Source organism: Lonchura striata, unplaced genomic scaffold, assembly GCF_046129695.1.
Source record: "Lonchura striata isolate bLonStr1 unplaced genomic scaffold, bLonStr1.mat Scaffold_123, whole genome shotgun sequence".
Taxonomy (NCBI): Eukaryota; Metazoa; Chordata; class Aves; order Passeriformes; family Estrildidae; genus Lonchura; species Lonchura striata.
Genome location: NW_027461088.1, coordinates 569,427 through 592,463, shown reverse-complemented (window position 1 = coordinate 592,463; position 23,037 = coordinate 569,427). Strand labels below are relative to the sequence as shown.

At 56.0% G+C, this 23,037-nt stretch overlaps 1 protein-coding gene across 1 annotated transcript in view; it reads left to right on the top strand.

Annotated features, from left to right (window-relative positions):
• Positions 1 to 20,232, top strand: part of LOC144245875 (uncharacterized) — a 115,100-nt gene extending 94,868 nt beyond the window's left edge. The window contains 1 exon segment of the mRNA XM_077790606.1: positions 19,062 to 20,232. Coding sequence (XP_077646732.1) covers positions 19,062 to 20,232 — 1,171 coding nt within the window.
• Positions 20,233 to 23,037: the final 2,805 nt, after the last annotated feature.

Genomic DNA, 23,037 nt, shown 5'->3' with positions numbered 1-23,037 from the left:
GCAGGGCGCAGAGCATCCCGGGCTGGCTGAGGGGTTCCCGACCCCCGGCACGGCATCAGCCCCACTGACGGCATCGTGCTCCTCCCGCAGCCCCACGGCACCAGCGCAGCCCTGGAGATCGCGCTGCTGGACAAGGTCTCCTCTGGCTGTGCTGGTGTCATTCAGCTCCTGGAGTGGCTTCAGCTCCCCGACAGCTTTGTGCTGGTGCTGGAGCATCCGGAGTGGTGCCAGGACCTGTCGGGTTTCCTGGCGGAGCGGGGGTTCCTGCCGGAGGAGGAGGCGCGGGGGCTGCTCCTCCAGGTGCTGGAGGCCGTGCGGCGCTGCCCCAGCTGCGGGGTCCTGCACAGGGACATCAAACCAGGGAACATCCTGCTCGACCTGGCCACCGGGCAGCTGACACTGATCGACTTTGGCTGTGGCACTTTCCTCCAAGACACAGCCTACACCCAGTTTGCAGGTGAGCCCTGCCAGGGGATGCTTCTGGGCATCTCATGGCCCAGCCAAGGTGCAGCACCGGGGCTTCCCCTATTGCAGCCGGGATGGGATTAATGCTGGAGCCAGGTTGATTTGAGTGGGGGTGTGAGGGGGTCCAGCTCCCATCCCTTCTGACAGCCTTCAGCACCCACTGTGCCCTGGGCTGGGGCTGGAGCTGGGGCAGCCAGCCCTCTGGCACACCAGTGCAGTCCCCTGTGCAGGGAGCCCCAGCCCCAGAGCACAGCACTCAGCAGTGCAGTCGGGGCTGGAGCAGCTGCCCTGCAGCCCTGGCCTGGCTCTTTGTGGCAGGGAATGCTCCCTGTTTGCAGCTGTCCCTGCAGGATGGCCCCAGGGCAGAGCCCAGCTGGGCTCCCACTGCAGCCCCTGAAGCTTGGGGCAGACAGTGGTCCCAGAGCTGAGGTTCACGGGGAGCTCCCGGAGCTGTGCCTCTCACTCTGTTGCCGTGTCACCGTGCAGGCTGGCTTGTACGGGGTGAATGTACCAGCCCTGGTTTGACTGACAGGGGCCGGGCCCATCACATCTCTCCCAAGGCTGCAGGCATTGCCCAGGCCAGAATCTGAAGGGGCACAGAGATCAGAGCAGTGAAATCATCCAGACCGGGTTTTCAAAGGCCCTTTAGAAGGAAGGGCTTGAGAATAAACGTTCTCTGTTTGCCACATGAACATCGGGGAGAGTGGTCTCTTTGGCTCCAACCCACTTTCCTCCCTGAGCCAACGTTACCCACCCCCTCACACGTCCCCCTCGTGCCTTCCCACTGCCTTGTCCTGTCAGGACTCCCACAGCCCCTCATCCCTTCGTGGCCCCGTCCCCTCAGGGTCTCCCCAGCCCGGCCAGCCTGCCCGGCAGCAGCGCCGCAGCCCCACAGGAGCTCCAGAGGAGCCCCACCAAGAGGCACCTGGGAGCCCTCAGCAATCCAGCCAGCAACACACGGGCAGGAGGACACGGATGGCGCTTCCTGCCTGGGACAGGGCTTGTGGCCATCTCCAGGCACCGCTCTCACAGAGATCCCCACAGCTCCAGCCCCTGCCCATCTACTCTGTGGGCAGCACAAAGGCTTCATCAGAGCCACCAAAGGCCAAGGGGCTTCTGGCCATTTTCCCTGCAACCCTGCATGCCTTGGCAGCTTGCTGAGCCCAGGAACCCTTTTCTCCCTCTTCCCCTCAGCCCTGCAGAGCCTGGGCAGCCAAAGAAAGATCCTGGGAGTCTGACTATAGCAACACATCCTATATTTATACGCTAAAGAAAAACAAAAATAAAGAAAAGAACAATCTTAAAGAAATGAAACATTCCTGCTGGCTGGGGTGGCTCCAGCAGACAGAGCCTCTGGAATCAACTCTCTGCAGAGCTCCAGCAGCGCAGCCAGCCGAGCCCCGACAGACGAGGCCGTCTCCTCCATGCCCTGCAGAGCCGATCACGCAGGTTGTCAAAGGTGGAATATGGAGCACTCTCTGCTTCCTGGAGGATATACAATGCTTGAACTGCCAGGCTTGCTACGGTGACGCTGTTGTCATTTTCCAAGCCTTCAAGGGCTGAAAGAGAGAGGAACAGAGCCATGGTCAGTTCCCACATCTGAGGGGACCCGAGGGGACTCTGTGCCAGGGCCATCCCAGCCGGCTCTGGCCATGGCCAGAGGGAGCAGGGACCAGCTGGATCAGCCCGAAGCTGCTGGCCACGAATCCCCCAGGTGCCCTGAAAGCTCTGTGTGCTCTGCCCACGCCGGCCCTGGTCCGCACAGGGAGCAGAGCCCTCCGCAGCCGGGGCAGGGCTCGCAGCTCCCCTGGCAGCCCCCGCTGGCAGCCCGCTGCCCTCACTCACCCTCAGAGAGGAGCTGGAGCTCTTCCTTCCTCCCCCTCAGGTGCCGCCCGGCCGTCCCTGGGAACACAGAGCCTGTCAGGCCCAGGGCACAGCTCCCTGCCAGCGGCGCCGCCAGCCCTGTGCCCACACGCCCTCCTGGCCCGGCTCGTGGCTCACCCATGAACCTGACGGCCGCCTCTCGCAGGGGCTCCTGTGGGCTCTGCAGGTAGGGCAGGGCCCGGCGCAGGTGCTCGGCCACGCTGCTGCTGTCCTCTGCCAGCTGGAGAGAGCGACAGGAGGGAAGGGTTGGCCCCGCAGCCCCCCGGGCCGGGGCTCCATGGGCACCCGGCTGGGGCCGCAGGAGCCTGGAGCAGAGCCCGCGCGGCCTCGGGCTGCAGCAGCGGGCAGGGGCACAGCTGCCAGCCCGCACACCGAGCACCGCGCTCAGGGGCTGCTCCAGGCTGGGGCTGCGGCTTCCCGGCCCTCCTTACCAGGCACTCGGGGAACTGCCACAGCTTCTGGTTCTGAACCATCTGTCCAAGATCCCTCCTCTTCAGGAACTCGGCCGCACAGAGCAGCGTTTCCTGAGAAGCCTGGAGAGCAGCAGAGACGCGGAGATGGCCCCACAGTCCAGGGCGCAGGACCCCGTCCCTGTGCCAAGGCCAGCAGGAGCTGCAGCCTGCGAGGCGCCAGGGCAGGGCCAGCCCAGCCCCTGCCAGGGGCCAGCGGCAGCTGCCGAGTCCTCACCTCTGCCACTCGCTGGTTCTCATCATGGCAGTGCATGGAGAGTGGCAGCAGGCTCTGGCGCACGTGTGCCTTCATGACCTTTCTCTCCTCTTCCGGAAAAAAATCCAGCATCTCCTTGAAGACAAACAGGGAGCACAACTGCACCTGGCTGTCCTCCTGTAGGAAAGGAAGGAAGAAAGACCTCAGCGTCAGCTGCTTCAGGCCCACCTGGGCACAGCCTGTGAGTGCACAGGGCACAAAGTGTGCGGGCAGCACCCGCTGGCCGTGGCTGGAGGCGCAGACCCTTACATTGTCAAAGAGTGGCAGGAGTGCCTCAGCCAGCTGCAGGGCGATGGTGCTGGTTATTGGGGCACCATTGCAGAAAAATAAAGCTCTGAGGAGAACCGTGGTCATCCTGAGCATGGTGCTGTCATCTTCCTTCAGGAGTTCCACGAGCCTCTCATGCAGGCTCCACATCCTTATGGCCATCTATTTGTGGAACACAAGTGTGTGAAACACCATCCTGCTGCCACAGGGCCCAGGGGCCACAGGCCTGTGCCAAAGCCCTGGGGCAGCTGCAGCAGGAGGCAGGAGAGCTGGCAGCAGCTGCCCCAGTGCCCCAAGGCCAGCCAAGCCCCAGGGACTGCCTTCCCCAGCCCCACGCTGGCAGCACGGCTTCAGCCCCTGCGCTCTTCTCACCGAGACACTGGTGGTGCCGAGCGCCACGAGGCCTCGGAGTGCCAAGCGACGCCTCCCCCTGCACTCGCCCTGCAGGTGCTTGGACAGGAACTGCAGGACGCTGTCCCGGCACTCACTCACGTTCAGGTGCTCCAGGATCTGAAAGGCACAGGCCGGTGATGGGGGAGCGGCCGGCAGGAGCCCAGAACCGCCCAGGGCCGGGCCCAGGCAGCAGCACAGGGCGCGGGCTCCGTCCCAGGCACTGCGGCCAAGAGAGGGCAGAGAGCCGGGAGGCAGCTCAGCGAGGCAGCGCCGGCCTTCAGGCTCACCTCCACAAGGAACGCCAGGGCAGCCAAATCCCGGCACGGCGTGTCCTTGCTGAGCAGCCCGAGCAGGTGGAACGCAATCGTGGAACACGCGGCTTCGGATGCGCGGTGCATTTCTCTGACAGGAGGAAACACGAGTCAAAGCCCTCAGCCAGCGGGGGCAAACCTCTCCCAGGACTGCCTCACAGAGGTCTGGCCTTTCTCCACCACCCTGCAAGGGACAGCTGAGCCCTCTGGGAGGTTGCTGCTCTTGGGCACGCTCCTCTCCCAGCCTTTTGCAGCCTCCTTGGCCGTCCCTTGGTGACAAGGCCTTCTGGCCCACGGCCACAGGGACTGTGTGGGGCACCTCGGGCACAGGGCACACATGCCGGGGACAGCTGGGGAGCAGGGGGTCTCACCTGGCCAGCACGCCCACAGCACAGTGGTGGGTGTCAGCACAGAGCAGTGTGTCCCAGCCACGCTTGTCTTCCATGGCCACCACCACATCCTCATAGTGAAGTTGGCAGAGCAGGGCCTTGAGGGTCTGCTCTGTAAAGCTGTGCACAGAGCAAAGCTGAGGTTACACTGGGAGCACTGGCCCCTGCCCTGGGCACATGGCAGGGACAGGAGGACTGGCATGGAGCACCTGCTGGGGCTGGTGGCAAGGCCGTGTTGCTGCTGGCATCCCTTCCAGAAGGTATCGACCTCCTCTGGCACATCCAGAGTGCTGAAGAGCACTTGGAAGAGCAGATGCACAAAGAGGCCGGGGAAATTCACGGTCACTACATGTGGCACACAGGGCAGCTGGAGGATCTTCCACATCACCACGGTTGCCTGCAAAGGACAGAGCAGCCTGAGACAGCGCTCAGTGCCGAGGTGTCCGTGTGGCAGGGCCCGAGCACAGGAGGGAGAGGCCCGGAGAGACGCAGGGGGAGCACCGGGCCTGGTGGCCCTGGAGCTGCCCCGAGGCCAGGTTTCAGCCCAGCGCCTGAGGCAGGGAGACGCCGTGGGGGAGGGAGGATGGAGAGCTGTTGGAGAGGTGGCCTTGGGGCCAGCAAAGGCAGAAACTCACAGCCAGGGCAAGGACAGCCGTGTGGTCCCCATCGGAGGTGCACGTGCTGTGCTCTGGCCAGCTCCCCAGCACATCGAGGAGCACGAGCATGGCCGGCTCTGCAGTCCTCAGCGAGCACATGATGCTCTTCCACATGGCCAGAGCAGCTCTGCAGGGTCAGAACTCTGTCTCAGAGGAGTCTGGGACACAGCAGCGTGGCCTGGGCGGCAGCGGGGAGCTGAGCTGCTCTGCCAGCCCTGCCTCTGCCCACTGCCCCTCACTGGCAGCCCGCAGGCAGCCCAGCCCTGTGGGCACTGGCCCCTGAGGGGCAGGGGGGAAGCATGGCAGCCCTGGCAGGGGCCAGGGCTGGCAAAGGGAGCAGCCAGAGGGCCCTGGAATTCTCTGTGTCAGACACCTGGGACAGGCTGTGCAGGGGGAAGGGCTGCTGAGCCCTGAGCCCTCTGGGCAGGTGGGCCCCGTACCTGTCACACAATGGGGCCACACGCAGGAGAGCCATCACCACGTCAGAGGGCTGTGCCTCTGTCAGATCCAGAAGGGGCCTGTACAGATTGTACTCAGGAAACTCATTGGCCACGAGCCACTGGTGGATGAACCTCACCATGGCCGGCACCTGGAAAAGGCAGGGGAGACTTGGAAAGCTGCCAGAGGAAGGAATGTGCCCAGCTGCCCCAGAGAAGTGCTTCCCTTGCCACCACACTGCCATGGCCTCAAAGGCTTCCAGGGAGCAGCAGGTGTGGCTTGGGAGGCCAAGCAATTGCTGGGAGGAGAATAGCCAGGCCACAGGCTGCTTACTTGCTTTGGGCTGGAAGGACCCTCCTCCACAAGCATATCCAGCAGGGCAGCGCTGGTCTTGGTTTTGAAGATGGGAGAGTAGACTCTGAACACGGTGCCCATGGCGCTGCTCTCTTCCTCCCGAATCTTCTTCATGAATTTGCAAACCATCTGCAGCAGAAGGGCAAGAAGCCCGGGATGCTGCATGGAGTGCTCCGAGCACAGTGCTGGGCTGAGCAGTGCCAGCAGGCCCAGCCCAGGTGGGGATGGCTGCAGGTACCTGCGCTGTTCTGCGGAAGCGGCCACGGGTGCGTTCCTGCTCTCGTGTGCGCTGCACGGCTGCACCTGGCAAAGAGCGAGCGCAGCCCGAGCTGAGGGGCTGCGGGAGAGGCCGGAGAACACAGCCCAGCCCTGCGCTGCCCAGGCAGGGACAGCCCCGCGATGGCCCAGGGCACGGAGCACGGCTGTGGGGTGTCTGCCCGGCCCCTATTCCATCCTGTCCATGGGCATGGCCCCAGGGGATGGCATGGCATGGCATGGCATGGCATGGCATGGCATGGCATGGCATGGCATGGCATGGCATGGCATGGCATGGCATGGCATGGCATGGGGCCAAGCTGGCTGCAGGCACCAGCCCTGTGGCCCAGCTCTGCCACTCACCCTTCTGCCGTGGCTGGAACTGCTCCAGCTCTTCAGGCTGCTGTGCTGCGGCAGCTCCAGGGCCTTCTTTCTCCTCCTTCCCCCAGGCCAGCTTGGGCACGCTCGCAGGTCTGTGCTCTACATCACTGCCTGGATTCATGGCTGCTTGCAGAAGGTGAAAAGGAAAAGGTCCAAGTCAGCAAGTGCTGCAGTCGTGCCTTGAGGGCACCTGCAAGAGTGAAGACTTGGGAAGGCTACAGGACGGCAAGTCCTGCACTCTGGTCCTGGGGGCTCCAGCCACAAGGACAGGAGACTCCTGACAAGGGCAGTGAAAAGCAAATGCCACAGTCTGCCCTCGAGGGCAGCTGCAGAAGAGATGCCTCGGGAAGGCCAGGGGTCACCAAGTGCTCTGGTCTGGCCACGAGCTCACCTGCAGGAGTAATACCTCAGGAAAGCTCTGGGTCAGCAAGGAACGAGTGTCTGTGCAGGGCTCCTCACAGCACCGCTCTCTCGCGTCCTCTCTCGTCGTGTGCACCGAGCACTGTGGAGTGTAACTGTAACTTGTAACTGCCAACACCTCTGCCAGAGCGTGTCACCAAGGGCCCTTGGAATCCCTGTCCCGTTCCATTCCATGGTGACCATGCTGCACCGTGTCACCAAGGGCCCTTGGAATCCCTGTCCCGTTCCATTCCACGGTGACCATGCTGCACCGTGTCACCAAGGGCCCTTGGAATCCCTGTCCCGTTCCATTCCACGGTGACCATGCTGCACCGTGTCACCAAGGGCCCTTGCACGCACTGCCACCTGCCCTGGGGCCACCCCCAGCCCCCAGAGTGGCCCAGGGTGGAAGGAATGCCTTGCCCCAGGTGTGTCAGACAGCCCAACAGGATCTTTAGGAAGGGCTCAGCCCATCAGCAAACGCTGCCCTGCTCTGCGGGCTCAGAGCAGCAGGAGCCCCCGCAGCTGCCGACGCAGCCGCGGCGGGAAGGGCACGGGGCCTCCACAGAAGCTGGCACGGCCTCCTCGGGACACGTCCCACATGGTGGCCATTCTGAGCACGGCCGTGGGACACAGACCAGGAACGTGTGGGCCAGGGCAGGAATGCTGCTCTGAGCCCTGGGGCCCGGGCAGCGCTGACAGCAGCAGGTGAGGCACAGTCCCCGCCCAAGCAGAGTTCCCCCTGTCAATCATGGTAACACCTCACCGTTCTTTTCTGTATAAAATTCTGTGTATTGTTCTCTGTCACCCATCTGCAAGGGCCCTTTGCAAACATGGGGACAGAGGACAGTGTGCATCTAATTTACACTGGAGCTGCAGCATTCCCCTCCAGGAACTGTTAGGGGAGAACTCAGGCCACAGGCATAATGATTCTTGGTTACAAATTCAACTTATGTCTAAGAGCAGAAAGTTATTTAACCCTGAGCCCATTTAACCCTTACAGAAAAACCCAATTTTAAAAAACAACTTTTCAGCACTTGATCCTTCAGTGAAAAACCCAACTCCCACAAAACAGCCTGTAAACAGAAAAACTGTTTGTAAACTTGAGAAATAATTTGTAAACAAATCAAATCCTTCTATGAATTGTCCATTAGGCAGGTGATCATTTGTAATGCTGTCTGTGGTTTCCAGTGTCCATATTTTAGGCAGCTGTATCGTACTGTTGTAGGATTTATTGTAAAACATGAGAACAGACTCAGAGGGGAGGAGGGTGTACCCTCAATCCAACCCCTTTCCCCTTTTTTCTTTGTATAATAAATAATAACAGGAACAGAACATGGATTTTGAATACTATTAACTTATGCAAAGTTTCATCCAGGTTTACTGATAACATTTTTCTTTACCAGCCAGGTTCAGGGTGAAGAACTTGATTGGGAGATGTTTTGATCAGGGCAAGGAACTTGGTGGGGAGACATTTTCTGTATTTATATTTTATCTAGTGCAAACCATATACTTTTTTCTCTTTGTTAGAAGTTAGAAATTTTGTTATTGACTTTAATAGCTGACTTTTAAAATGATGACAAATGGCAGAATTCAGTGAAAAAACTTTACAACTGCAATTTGCTTATGAAAAATCCAAGCTCTGTGTATACCTCAGTGGATATTCTTTGAATCATACCAGTTTATCTTGAAGCAATGCAAGAATAATTACTCGAATATTAAGAAAAGACATGTTAATTCACATACTAGGACTTCTTTAAGACAATGATTTACTAAAATATGAATATTAATCTAATATCGATATCCAACTGAGACAGACAAAATCTCTCTAAGAGTTTAAAGTTAGAAAGTGTATGTTTATTGAGACAGCCGGGCATTACGTGGGATAATTCCCTAATGCACACTGCAAAAATCACAGGTATTACAAAGCTTTTTTATTTACAGAAGTCTTGAATACACAAAATATGAATGCATATTCATATCCCTGTCACTTCCTCTGATCCGCTTCACATGCTAATTGGCAAAAAGGCAATTAAGCATGTGTGGTTCTGTTCCCTGAAATGACTCAGGGGTCCATTTTGGGGAGGGATGTCCAAAATGAAGAAGTAAAATAAGTCTTCCTCGTTCTGACCTTTCTGCCTTTCGCATGCATACATGACAAATGAATCCATGCCGTTTTCCTGTGCTTAATGGATTCCTAAAGAATGGGAAGTCTGCAACTTTTTTTATCATCTTCACTTTTGGCCCTGGCCCACACTTGGAAGGAGTCAGATAAACCCGTGTGGGCATTTCCCTTCCCAAGGGGCTCCTGGGGAGACAAAGGAGACAAGAAGGATTCCCCATCTCATGACATTCCCTTTTTTCCTTCAGTAGCCCTATTGCAGTCACTGCATACAAGAGTTTACTTGATCCCTTTGGTGCCAGGGAGCACCCAGAACTTGAACCTTACTGGATCCAGCCCTGTCTGCCTATCACAGAGGGAAAAGATAAAGAACCTGGGTGGGGGTTGAGCCAAAATGGCATTTTGCCACTTCTGATCTGCTCCCAGCTTTTGCAGCAGGGCAACAACCCCATCTCTGCAAACCACTCCCTTTTGCAAGGCACACGTGGACCTCGCTGGTAGCTCAGGGCTCCTGAAGGGGCTGCTGCAGTTGGCAACTGGAGCTGTTGTTGAACTTTTCACATTGCTAACCCCCCCCTGCCAAATGCCATCAAGTGGCTGAGGAAGGACACAAAAATATTACCCTGGAGGAAGTGGGGCCAAAAGCTTGGAAAAGGATGAAAGAAATGTTCTGATGATGACAATGTCAAAAAACCACAATTTATTTTTGATAGCAAATGAATACCCACAGCCCTCCAGCCCTCCCAGACTGGCAGCCGAGTGGGGCCGTTTCCATGGCGTGAGGAGCTGGCAGCCTGCAGAGAGAAACCAGAGAGCCACGGTCAGTCACAGAAGGCTCCTGTGCCCCTGTCCCACCACGGCCTGTGCCTGGGCCAGGCTGCTGTGTGCTCAGAGCCCAAACCTCCTGACCCATTCTCCGTTTTTAGAGAAGGGCAGAGTGGTAAGCCACATTCCATCTCCTCTGCTGAAGCACAGCCCAGCAGCCTCCTCAGAAGCTTCCAGGGCGGAATGCCTGTGTGCCTGGTTTCCTGGCTCCCCGGCAGACCAGGGGTTAAACATTGGGTGTCTCCTGGATTGTCCCCGGAAAGAGCCCATCTCTGCACCGAGCTACCTTTTTTCATTTGGAAATTAGGTCTTTCTTTCTCTGCCATCTATGGTTTCTCCAGCCCGGGATGCAACCACCGGTCATTTAAAACTTTAAGAATCTTTTTGTACAAGCACAACTGACTTGATGTATATTTTACATAAGCACGAATTATTCCATAACATATATTACAATGGGGCTGCAGAGATACCCCTGCAGGTCCATGGGGATGCGGAGATCCCCTGCAGATCCATGGGGATGCAGAGATCCCCTGCAGATCCATGGGGATGCAGAGATCTCCTGCAGGTCCCTGGGGATGCGGAGATCCCCCTGCAGGTCCATGGGGATGCAGAGATCCCCTGCAGGTCCATGGGGATGCAGAGATCCCCTGCAGGTCCATGGGGATGCAGAGATCCCCTGCAGGTCCATGGGGATGCAGAGATCCCCTGCAGCCCCTGGAGGAGCCGGGCTGGAGCTCGGCGATGCCCGAGAGGAGGCTGTGAGCCCGCGGGCAGAGGGGCCCCGCTGGAGCAGCCTGTCCTGGCAGGACTGAGCCCGTGGCACAGTGACCCACGCTGCAGCACTCGGAGGGGGCTGTGCCCAGGGGATGGACTCCGCTCCGAGAAGTTCCTGGAGAAGTCTCGGCCGGGAGAGAGCGCAGGGTGCAGCAGGGAACGACTCCTGTCCCTGAGCAGAGGGAGAAGCCCCGGGGGATGAGCTGAGCATGGCCCCATTCCCTGTCTCCTGCCCTGCCGGGGGAGGAGGTGCAGCTGGGAGCAGGGAGCCGTGGGGAAAGCTGCATTTAAGGCTCTGCACTGACTTCTCCTTCTCCTGCTCCGAGTCTTTGGAGTTTTCTGACAGAAATCTCTCCCCTGCCCCACCCACCCACAGGGCTTCGGGCAGGTTTCCCTTTTCGGGGGAAATCAAAGAAAAGCACTGATGCACTAACGAGGGGCAGAAGAAGTGAGGCTCCTGGGCTTCCCGCAGAGGCGGAGGCACGGGAGGCGCAGGGCCGGGAAAGCCGTGGCGGGAGGCGCGGAGAAGTTTGTTTGTGTGGGCAGCTCAATCCCGGCTCGGCCCGGGCCCGTGCCGGGGCTGTTCCTCATCTCCGGCTTTCCCCTCACGCAGCCCGGGGGCGCCGAGAGCGCGGGGCGAGGCGGGGCCGTGCGCAGAGCCCGCCCCGAGCTCGCTGCCATTGGCCGCCGGTGCCGTCAGTCGCGGTTGCGGCGCGCTGATTGGTGGGAGCGGGGCGCGGCGCGGCCCCGGCGGCGGGCTGAGGGCGGCCGTGGCCGCGCAGCGCCGCCATTGGCCGAGCGGCTGTGCGGGCCCGGCAGCGGCGGCAGCGGCCGGAGCGCGGTGAGGCGGCGGCGGCGGAGCTCGGAGGCGGCCCCGGCGCAGGTGGGAGCCGCGCTGGGCTCTGCGGGGGCTCGGGGCTGGCTGCGGGCGGAGGGGGCGGCAGGGGGCTCCGGCGGCTCGCCGGTGCCGTGTCCGGCCCGTGCCGGCCCCGGGCTGAGGGCGCTGCGGGAGCGGCTGCCCGCGGTCTCCTTCCCGCCGGGGCCGGGCAGGAGCCGCTGCCGGAGCAGCGCTGGCTCGGCCCGGCTGCTGTGGGTAGGACAGAGGGGCTGCCCCGCGGCCGGGAGCGGGCGGGGAAATTCCCGTCGCCGGAGGTTCGTGTGCCCGGGGGAGAGCGAGGAGTCCTGTCAAAGTGACTTTATTGCCGAGCAGGGGCAGAGGCCGTGGGGCATTTGCCGTGCGCTCTCTGCCGTGGCTGTAGTCCGCAGCCTCCTTTTTATCCTCATTTTCCCGGCCGCATCTCCCTCTGCCTTTGCCCACCGGCTGAGTTCCTTGGAAGGTTCCGACTTCCCGATGCGCCTGCTGCCTGTCCTCGTTAATGTGCACCCTCCTTTTGTATAACAGCCGATATTCATGGCTCTGTTAAGTCTTTGTTCTTCTCCTCGAAGTTCGGGAATGTAGCGGGACTTTGAGCAGCTCTCTGGGTCAATTTGTACCATTTCTTGGAACTGATGGTTTCTCCCCTTCTCTACAAGTGCCCGGCCCTATTTCCAGGCAGATTCACTCCTTGACTCTGTTTTGTCCTTCCCAGGCCCTCTTTGGTTTTGGGATTATTCTCGGTGCCCTCATTCCCTGTCCTTTTGTAGCCGTTTGTGGATCAGGAGGCCTGGCTGCCACCTGCATGCCCTGGCTCAGCTGCTGGATGAACTGCACTGCCAAGGTGTGGAGCATGGTAAAAAGATGAGAGTTGCTGCAGCACAGAAGAGGAGAAGCAGCATTCCTTTAACCCCTGGTGTGCCAGGGAGCCAGGAAACCGTGTCCCATTCCCATTCTTTCCATGTTTGGACCAATACATAAACTGCTCTCCTATTTCCTTTGTTAGCTTTTTCACCACTTTTCCCTTGTAATTTCTTTACCAGCAGCCGTTTAAGCCATTTAGTTTTCCACAAACTGCTTTTTTTTCTGCTCACAGGTAATCTGATCCCATCCCCTGGTGAAATGTTGTGTTCCTCATTTCAGTGTCTTGGTCGACAGGAAGGTCAGGAGCTGGAGCTGTCTGGTTGGTTCTTATTCTGAGGACAGCTTGTAATCTAATGATGCCATTGAAATGATAAATGGGTTCTCTGCCTCCTGATATGAATTGGTTTGGTTTTTCAGGGGCTGGTCCATGGTGTTGTAGGATTTTTTCTGGTGGTCCTTCAATACTTTTCCCTGTTTTTGGGTGCTCCCTTCAGTTGGGGCTGCCTCAATTGACTGCTTTTTTCTAATTACATCATCAAATACTTGAATTCCAACTGATTTCCCTGAACTTGTTCTAGCAAAACCCCCAGTGCTCTGATACACCCTGTACAGCACAGACAATGACAGCAGATGTTGGAGTGGGCAGAGGGATGATCCCCCCCTTATTTTAGTGAAGTTTTCCCAACATTCTCCATTTGCTGTTTCCCTTTGCAGCTTCAGCCATTTCTGTTGCAGTCAGAGATCCTCAGCATGGGCTCTGCCTTCAGCTGTGCAGATTCCACCTGTGCAAGCAGGCAGAGCTTGGGGTGAGGGGCAGAGGGAATCAGCCAATTCCTGCCCCAGGCAAGAAGAGCCAGGTACATTGTCCCCATTTTGCCCCAGCAGTTTTAATTTGCATTTCTAAAGCTCCTCTCTTGGCTGCCTGCTTAAGAGTTTAGGGATCACCTTTAAATCTCTTCTAGTGATGCAGCCTAAAGGTGAACTTCAAAAAGCTCAGATCAAAATTTTGGTATCTTTTGCAGCTACGCACGAACATAGACAAAAAATCCCAACGTAATTCAGCTTTTTCTACTTCCCCTCGGAAGAAAAACTCATTATCACCTCCTTTACCCAAACCTAACCAGCTATATAGAAGTATGAGTAATAAAAAAATACTCTAATGCTCTAAACTTTGCACTGAAACTGCAGGAAAAAGAAAAACTTCACTATTCTTTTTAGTGTTAAAATCAAGGCATTCCTTGATTCTGGCCAGGATGTGCAACAGAAATCATTCCAGCCGCACATAACCCGGGTGTGCAGAGTAAATCGTTCTATTACATGTGGGTTTTACTAGGTTTTTCCCAAAGTTGTGCAGTCTAAAGCAATCTAAATGGATTGGTTTAATGTTCTGTAGTTTCAAGTCCTGCAGTTTTTACTGTTTGGTTTCTGGTTGGACCCGGATTTCTTTGCTTCTGCTGTTAAAATTTCTTTCCCCAAGGCAAAGGCAAACCAAGCCTGAGTAGAAAAATAATTTTTTTTTTTTAATGAAACTTGCTACATTTTCCACCAACCCAGCTAATGCAGTGTGAGTGTGAGTGGAATTCTCCCGGTGTCTCCCCAGCAGCTGTGGCAGTGCAGGCCCAGCGAGCACTGAAGCTGCAGCAGTGGCAGCAAGGGCTGGCCCCGGTGGCTGGAGCTGCCCAAGGAGGGTGGCCAGGCCGAGGATTTCAGCAGAGGAGGTGTGGGCAGGCCCAGGGCCTTGCCCCGCTGTGGAGCCCTGGCTGCTGCTGCGCTGCCTTCAGTGCAGGCTCAGGGGGGCCTCCCATCCTCCTGCTGCAGGCGGGAAGTGCAAATCTCCGGGGCTGCAGAGACCTGGAGCCCAGGCTGAGGGGTCCCCCCGTGTTCAGCTGTGCTGGCGGCTGTTTCTGGCCTCGGGGCCCCTTGGCATGGGCCACGCCACTTGGCCACCAGTGGTGCTGCTTTGCACTCCTTAGGCAGAGCCCATGTCCTGCTTGGATGTTGGCAGCAGCAAAGTGCCAAGGCAGGCTCTGTGCCAGCCCAGCTTCCTGGGAGAGAGATTGCACCAGAGACAGGATTCTGGCCACAGACTGCTTTAAATGTGCATCCCTTATCTCCACCCTGCACTGGGTGGAGAATTCCCAGGGTAAGGAATTCACAAGGTCAATTCCAAGGGGAAATAATTGAATATCTGCCCTAGGTCTGGCTCTTCTTCTTGCCCAAGCTAATGGCAAAAGCCGTACCCATGGCATCTTGGTTTCTATCCCCAGCTTCCAAAGGTGTTTCTTTCTTTCCCCATTCATTCTTTGTACCCAGCCTGAGCTCTGGGTGAAGAGGTCCCATTGTATTCCTAAAGCTGCCATAAGCCCCTGGAGGATATTTCCTGTAAAATGAGTGCTGCTCTTTGAATCTGTTGCTTCCGCAATCCCTTTTATAGAAATTACTTCTTTTAGAGATGCCTTATTAAGTGATCCAGTGGTTGCTGAGCAATCAGAATTGCTTTTGCCCCCCTGTTAGGTGAGATGGTGTCACCAGAAGATATTGAAGCCTTCCTGCTCAGGGCATTTCAGTGCCAGGCTCTTACAAGCACACACAGCTGTGCCGGTTGAGCTGACCATGGGGGTAACCTGCGCTTTGTCTGATTCCCTTTCCTCAATAACAGCGTGTCTTGGAACTCTTCTCCCTTCTGCTGCCCTTGAAGAGCCATCCACAAAGACATTTTCTGCCTCAGGCCAGGGAATGTCTCCTGAATCTCCCCCAGGCTGGGTCTGGAGTTGTGTCACTTGAATGCAGTGCTGGGTTTCTTCCCAGCCCCTCTGTGGGCTGTTCAAACAGGAGGCTGGGTTAAACCCTTCCCCTGTCCTCAGTTCTGAATCCTCCTGTGCCACTGAACAAGTTTCACACTGTAATAACCGAGCACTGCTCATCCATTGCGAGGCTCTTTTGGTGATCAAAGCTTGAACTTGATGGCAGACTGGAACAGTTGGAGATCCTGTTGTCATCAGGTTTTGGGCCTCGGTTCCCATTGAAGCTGTGGCTGCACAATTCTGCAGACAATGAGGCCACTGTGGCCACTGGGTGAAACATTTTGGCCCAAGGATTCCTTTGGCATGGCCCTGTTTAACATTCACCTACAATTCCAATTTCTTTTCTGAGTCTGGAAGAGCCCCAGCTGAGGCATTGATATTTTTGGTTGTTCATTTTCTCAGGTTTTGCTCTCTTTCTCCTGTCACTACCACAGCATGGAGGCTGTGTGGGGTTAAAAAGTCCTACAAGGTTCTGATTGGAACAGAGAATCCTTAATCCATGTTGTGTAATTTCTATTAATCCTCAGAATTGTCCAGTTCCTTTTTGGTACTGGGAAATGTTACTTCTGTGATTGCCCAGACCCTCTCTGGGTCAATCCACCAGGAATCTTGAGTCCCAATATGTCCCAAATATTTAACCTTTTTCTCCGTCATTTGCCTTTTTTTAATTTCAAAAACGAAAAGATGAGTTTTAGACAGGAAATTCAGCCATTTCACAGAGGGTTTGTCTACCACTTGTTCTTGTCCTCCTCATTGGAGACATCTGATTCCCTGACTGGCAGGATAGGAGTGCTGTAGGGAGATATCCCTGGCTCCAAAAGGCCTGCCTTTAGCAGGGACTCCATACCAGGCTGTGAGCCCTTCCTTCCCTGCCCTGGAACAGGGTGTTGCTTTTAGACACCACTTGTCCTGGTTGCTTCCAAGTAGTTTGGAGAGGTTCCACATCAAATTTTCCCTCTGGGGCTGCCCACACCTCTGGGTTCCCTTCAGCATAGGCCTTGCCAGACATTTGACACAAAGGTACAGCAGCAATAGCCTCTGTATCACCTTTTACAATATTGCAATGCCACCATCAAATTCCTTCCTAGTTAATAACAATCACAGTAGGAAGAAAAAGAAATTAGTTTATTTCAAACCTATTTCCCACAGCTCCTAATGATTGAAAAATTATACCAGCTCAGGTTTCCCATGTATTCCCTTAATAATGAAAACACTTCTTTACAATTTTCCCCCCTTAGGTGTAAGATTCAGAGTGGATGGAGAGGCCCCTGTGTCCATCAGGAGAGGCCTCCTCTGGATGCAGACCCAGCCTGAATGTTCTCCAGGGCTCCAGTGTGGTGGGTCCCCGGTGGGATGGGAGCTCAGAGAGCCCTGACAATCCATGTCCATGCAGGGGTGGACTTGCTCCTGCTGAGGGTGCTGCTGTCTGTGCTTGCAGTGTCCTTGTGGGCTGCAGCTGGAGCCCTGACTCCTTCCCAGGGGCTGTTTGGGTGGGCTCTGCCCTGGCCAGGAGGGCAATGCCTCTGCCAGGTGCTTGTGGCCGACCCCGTCATGCCCTGGGTGCTGGGGCCCTCTTGGGCCCTGGGGTTGATCCCTCAGGGGCTGTAGGAACTCTGCCATGGCCTTTGCCTTCAGCTTGGCCTTTTGCTCATCCCTTCTTGCCTTCAGCTGCTGTGCCCTTGTGCCCAAGTGCTGCAGGGCTTCTTGTGCCACTCCTGCAGCCCCGGTCACTGCCTGTGGGTGCTCATCCTCTGAGAGCTGCTGAGCTTTCTGCAAAACCTTTCCTTTCTGCAGGGACCCAAAGCAAATCCTGAACAGCAAATCCTGATCCTTCATGTGCACTCTGCATTTCCCAGCTGTTCCTTTGTGTTCCCCGTTGTGCTCAGGGTCCCTGCCCAGCCCGTGTGGCAGAGCCGGTGCCTGTCCTGCCGCAGTGTCCAAAGGCGGCCCCCCCGGCGGGCAGGGCCGGCAGCTCCCCGGGGCCGGGCAGCGGCCGGGGCGTCCCGCAGCCTCCTGGGGGCCGGGGGCCACTGCCGGCCCTGCCCGGGGCTGGTGGGGTCAGGCAGCGCCCGGCGCTGAGCCCCGGCTGCCCCACAGCCCCGGCCCGGCCCCGCAGCTCCCCACAGGCCCCAGCCCGTGCTCCCGGTGCCGCACCTCTGCGCCCGGTGCTGCCGCTGCCAGCGCAGAGAAACCCCTGGCATCCTGACCTCCTGCTTTTCCTCTCCTGGAAACCGGGGATGGAAAGGATCTGGATCAGCTGGCAAATGTGAGGATAAGACCCTGTTGAAAAACATCTCAGTCCTCTGTATTTTTCTCTTTCTCCTCTTTTCCATCATCCTTTTTCTTGCCACATAGATTCCTCCTGCTGCTTCTTGCCTGAACCATATTCCTGCACACTCCTCTTCACCCGATCCCTTCCCAGCACACCAACCCCATCCATCCCCTGTTGTCCAAATCCCTTCTCCCCTTCCCTTATTGCCCCCCTGGGTGTCCATGTCCTTAATTACCTCTGGGGAAATATGCAAACTACCTCAACATTCTCCCAAGGGACCCTTCAGAGACATTTTGCGATAATCATCCCTTTGGCCAGGACCCCTCCCTGGCTTTCCCTTTTCTCCCCTCCATGGGTGCCCTGCCATGTTCACTCCCCAGGATCCCAGGGCACTCACTGATGAGATTTTCAGTGCTCTCTCCCTGCTGACTCTTCACAGACCCCCTGATGTGTCACTCGTCTGTCTCCTGGTCACTCCCGGGTCCCAAATCAATTCCCGGTGCTGCTGCCAGCCAAGGGAGCTGATCACCCAAAGTGGGTGAGGCACCTTCAGCTGCACTCCCTGCCCGCCGCCCCGGAGGGTGGAAGGAATTCGGGATGAGCCCCAGGGTGTGCGGGAAAATTGACATCACCAGACGATTCTGTCCACAAAGAATACAGAGTAGTACTGTAAAAGTAATTTCTTTCCTAAAACTGGGAGAGGCCATGGGACATTTCCCATGGGATCTCTCCAATTGTTGAAGGACACAGCCCTCCTTTTCATCCTAATTCTCCTGGCCACATCTCACTCTCTCTTTCCTCATTGGCTGAAGTACTTGAGAGCTACAGATATCCCAGTCCACCTACTACATACACCATTAATATGCACCCCACTTTCATATAGCAAACGATATTAATGGCTCTGTTAAGTCTTTGTTGTTCTTCTGGAAGTTCATGAATAGAGCAGGACCTTGGCTGAGCAGCAGTCTGTGTCATCAATTAATAAAATTTTCTGAAACCGATGTCTTCTCCTGTCACTTCCTTACATAAAAAAGTTGCCTGGCCCTATCTCTGAGCAGCTTCAGAGCATCTGTTTGTAAAGACACTTTCCTGTGGTTCCTTCCATGGGGTCCCCCGTTTGTGGGACATCCCCCCTGGAGCAGGGTGTCCCCTCTGTGCTGCAGCCCCAGGGCTGAATGTTGGTGCTTTATTTTTTTTTAGGGGCTGAATCTTTATGTTTTGGAGGAATTTTTTGCTGAATCTTGATGTTTGGGGAGGTTTTGATCTGTGTCTTAAAAGTTTGGAGGATTTTTATGCTGAACCTTGGTGTTTTGGAGGTTCTTGTAGACACACAATGCCCAATGACTTTGTGAGATGAAGTGGGGACAGGAGGAACTCCCAGTCCAAGATGCTCTGTTCTTTTTTTTTCCCCCAGACCAGGATTTTTCATTCCCGGGGAGGAATGAAAATGGAGGAAATGGAGGAGGAGGAAAAGCCCTGGAGATCCCGCACAAGGAGTGGCAGCAAACCCAGCCCAGGGAGCTGCGGGGAGGAAAGAGCCCCCCTGAGCCAGGAAGGTGGGCAGAGATCCAGCCAGAGCTCAGAGCTGGTGGAGAAACCTCGTGGCAGGGAGAAGCCCCACAAGTGCTTGGAATGTGGGAAGGGTTTCAGCCGGAGCTTGGATCTGATCCAGCACCAGGTGATCCACACTGGGGAGAGGCCCTACGAGTGTGAGGAATGTGGGAAGCGTTTCCGCTGGAGCTCCGACCTGAGACTTCACCAGAGATTCCACACCGGGGAGAGGCCCTTTGAGTGTGGGGAGTGTGGGAGGAGCTTCAGCAAGAACTCCATTCTGATCCAACACCAGAGGATGCACACTGGGGAAAAGCCCTTTGAGTGTGGGAAATGTGGGAAGAGCTTCAGCCAGAGGAGCAGCCTGATGCAGCACTCAGTAATCCACACTGGGGAAAAGCCCTTTGAGTGTGGGAAATGTGGGATGAGCTTCAGCCAGAAGGGCCACCTGATGCAACACCAGAGGATCCACACTGGGGAAAAGCCCTATGAGTGTGGGGAATGTGGGAAGAGCTTCAGGCAGAGCTCTGGCCTGAGGAGACACGAGAGGATCCACACTGGAGAAAAGCCCTATGAGTGTGGGGTGTGTGGGATGAGCTTCAGCCTCAACTCCCAGCTTACGGAACACAAAAAGATCCATACTGGGGAAAAGCCCTACAAGTGTGGGGAATGTGGGAAGAGTTTCAGAGAAAGCTCAGCCCTGATTCGGCACCAGGTGATCCACACTGGGGAACGGCCCTACACCTGCTTGGAATGTGGGAAGAGCTATGGGTGGCACTCAGACCTGAGAAAGCACCAGCGCATCCACAGCGGGGAGAAGCCCTACGAGTGTTCCCAGTGTGGGAAGAGGTTTCAGATCAGCTCCAGTCTCCTCGTACATCAGCGGAGTCACACCGAGGAGAGGCCCTACCGCTGCCCCGACTGTGGGAAGGGTTTCAAGCACAACTCCAATCTCACCGTGCACCGGCACATCCACACCGGGGAGAGGCCCTACGAGTGTGGGAAGTGTGGGAAGAGCTTCTCACAGAGATCAGTTTTGATCAAACACCAAAGGAGGCGCCACTAAGGGGGGAAGCCCTGTGAGTTCCCCAAGGGTGGGAAGAGCTTCTTATGCTCATCCCAGCTCCATTCCCTATGGGAGGATCCACGTTGGATGATCCTCAGTGACCTTCATTGGGCAGTCTTTGTGATCTATGGGCCTGGTCATCTGTGTTGGGAAGACTCTTGACTGGGAGGCTCCACATCTTCCTCGTTCCCTGCGGGCACCTAGATAAACCCAGTGGCAGGAACATCCACTGGGGCACAGACCAACAATGGGAATTCCTTGGGGAGAGCAGATTTAATGACTTCCAACTCCATAAAATCTTTTGCATTCAATCCTATCTTCTGGTGGCATCAAGGAATATTGAATGGTCTTGGAGGTATGTCCTAGGATGCTTGTATCTCCAGTTGTCTGTTCTGTTTATAGTGAGTTATAATTTTTGCACCTTTAAGACTTGTTCCAAGAACAAAGGAGGGAGAGAAGGACAGAGTTTGTTTTCAGAAACTGCACTCACTCCTCCACATTCCTGCTCCTGGGCCGGCTTGTTGCAGATGGACAGACAGAGGTACAGATCTCTCCTTTGCTGTTAATTAGTTTTAGCTACCTGTGGCAGAGAAGTTCCCTGGACTGTGGCTGTTTTTCCCTTTTCTTTGGACCTGTTTAAACCTGCTCTGGCCTGAACACCCAGAAGAGCACCGGCAGCTCACACCTGTGGCCCAGCGGGCCAGGCCTGGACTGTGGCATTTCCAGCACCGGAGGGACTGATAAGAGACTGAGTGAGCTGAGCTACAACCCACGGAGGGACTTCCTGAGTTTGTCTCTCTTTTAGAGCAGCAAGAGGTTTTATTGTTTAATATTGTTTAGGTTTTATTCTTTAAAAAACAGTTTTTTCCACTGTTCTCCAAGGAGATACTTTTCCCAAACTGGCTGGGGGAGGAGCCAATTGAATTTGCTTTCCAGAGGAATCCCTTTGGAGGTTCTCTCCCAAATTTGCTCTGAACCAGGACAAGGTCTTTTCCAACTTCAGGGATTCCACGATTTTGATTTCCTATTGCCCAAGGGTGTCTTCTGCAGCCAGATGGTGGAAAAACTGGGGAAAAGACCAAGATTTTGGAGACAATGGGGTAGAAACTCCACCAAAACGGTTCTTCCCTCCACCCAAGCACGTGGATCCTCAGCCGGCATGGACATGGAAGTCTTTTTCTTTTGGCCTTGATTTTGTTTTCATTTCTCTTTATCCCTTTAAAATATCCAATATTGAAGTAAAAATAGACATTGAACTAAGTTAGTGGATGTGGTCATGGTAGGACACAGACATGGTGGGACACGTGTAAGAATGTGCCCTCTGTTGACAGAGTAAACAAGTTAACCTTTTGTTCCCTTAAAAAGGACAAAAGGCCAGGTGTTTCTCTCCTCAATTTGGTTGAAAGACACCTCATAGGACCTCTGGGACTTCACCTCAAACTTAAGGGTAGCTAATTGGACAGGAGCCAAAAAGTCCCACCTAAGCAATTCCCTAGAAAAGAAGAGAACAAAAGAAGTTAATTGCTTTAGTGAAGTGTTTTAGCAAGAGCAAGAGCCTCTGCCCTGACTTGGCTTTTCTCTGTAAAAAGCTTTTTTATTTTTGCCTTTTATTAAAACTTTTTATTCCCAACACTGTCACATGAGCCATCCTGCTTGTTTTATGCCACCTGAGGTAGCTGATCTATCAAGGGTATAATGCTTATCTCTGAGAGCTTATAAGACCAGGCTCAAAAAGAGAAAAAGCATTAGACATGGAGAGTGACATGGGCACGAATGGACATGGAGGGGGACAGGGCCATCCCTAGGGACATGGGGAGACACAGGCATGGATGGAGACATGGGGGACAGTGACAGGGATGGAAACATGGTGGGGAGACAGCCATGGGTGAGGACATGGTGGGACATGGCCAGTGACAAGTGGGGACATGGCCATGGCCGGTGCCATGGGAGGAACTTGCAGGGGATGAGGGGGATGCTGGGTTTGAGGGAGTTGAGGGTTCCTGGGCAGGACTTGGGCCTTGCTGAGGCCTTTGGGGAGCCCAGGCCGAGCGGCTCCGGCTGCGCTGGGAGAACCTGGCAGAGGTTCTGGGGCAGCTGCTCAAGGACCCCTGACCTGGAGCCCCAGCTGGGCACTGGGCTCCTGGAAGGGGATGAACGTCCTTGTCCCTAGGAGGGAAATCCCAGCACCCCCAGGGTGTCGGGGACAGCTGAGGGGCCACAACAGGGAGGGGAAAGCCCAACAGAGCTGTCCTCCTCCTAAGCTACATCCTAAAAGTCCCAAAACTCAGGGATTCCTCCCAGGAAAAAGCTGCCAGGAGCTGCCTGAATTGAGGGAAAGGGGGGATGTGATCCCCAAACTGAACAGGAGGGGCCTGGATCCCCAAATCCAAGCCCAGGGGTGAGAGGTAGAGCTGGAGGCACAATGGGGAAGGGGTGGGAGAGCAGGGGAAAAGAGGATTCTGACCAGGAGAGGAATGGGACCCTCAGATTGAGTTGGGAGGGGTCTTTGGGTTGGGGGAACAATGGGAGTGGGGAGGGAAGGGTGGGGATGGGATCAAAAATGGGTGGTTCCATGGGGATCCCTTAGTGTCCCCATCGCTTGATCCCTGGAGTGATTTCCGTGAGGCTCTGGGAGGGGGGAATGGATCTGCACTGGGTGGGTCCCCAAGCCCCCTGCCCATACCTGGGGGGCTCATGGGAGGTTCCCTCTACCCAAACGCTGGTGCTGCAGCCATGGGGGAGAGGTGGGTAGGAAAGGGGGATCTGGGGTGGTCAATGAGAGGAGCAGTAGGAAGAGGAGAGAGAGATGAGGAGGAGGTTAGGGAAAAGAAGGAGCAGGAACAGGAGGAGGAAGAGGAGGAACCGCAGCAGATCCACACGGTTTGTCTGCCCTTCTGCCGAGTCTGCAGCTCCCCTGGTCAGGGCAGCATTGACTGCCCCAGATCCTGCAGGTAAGTGGGGAGGGGG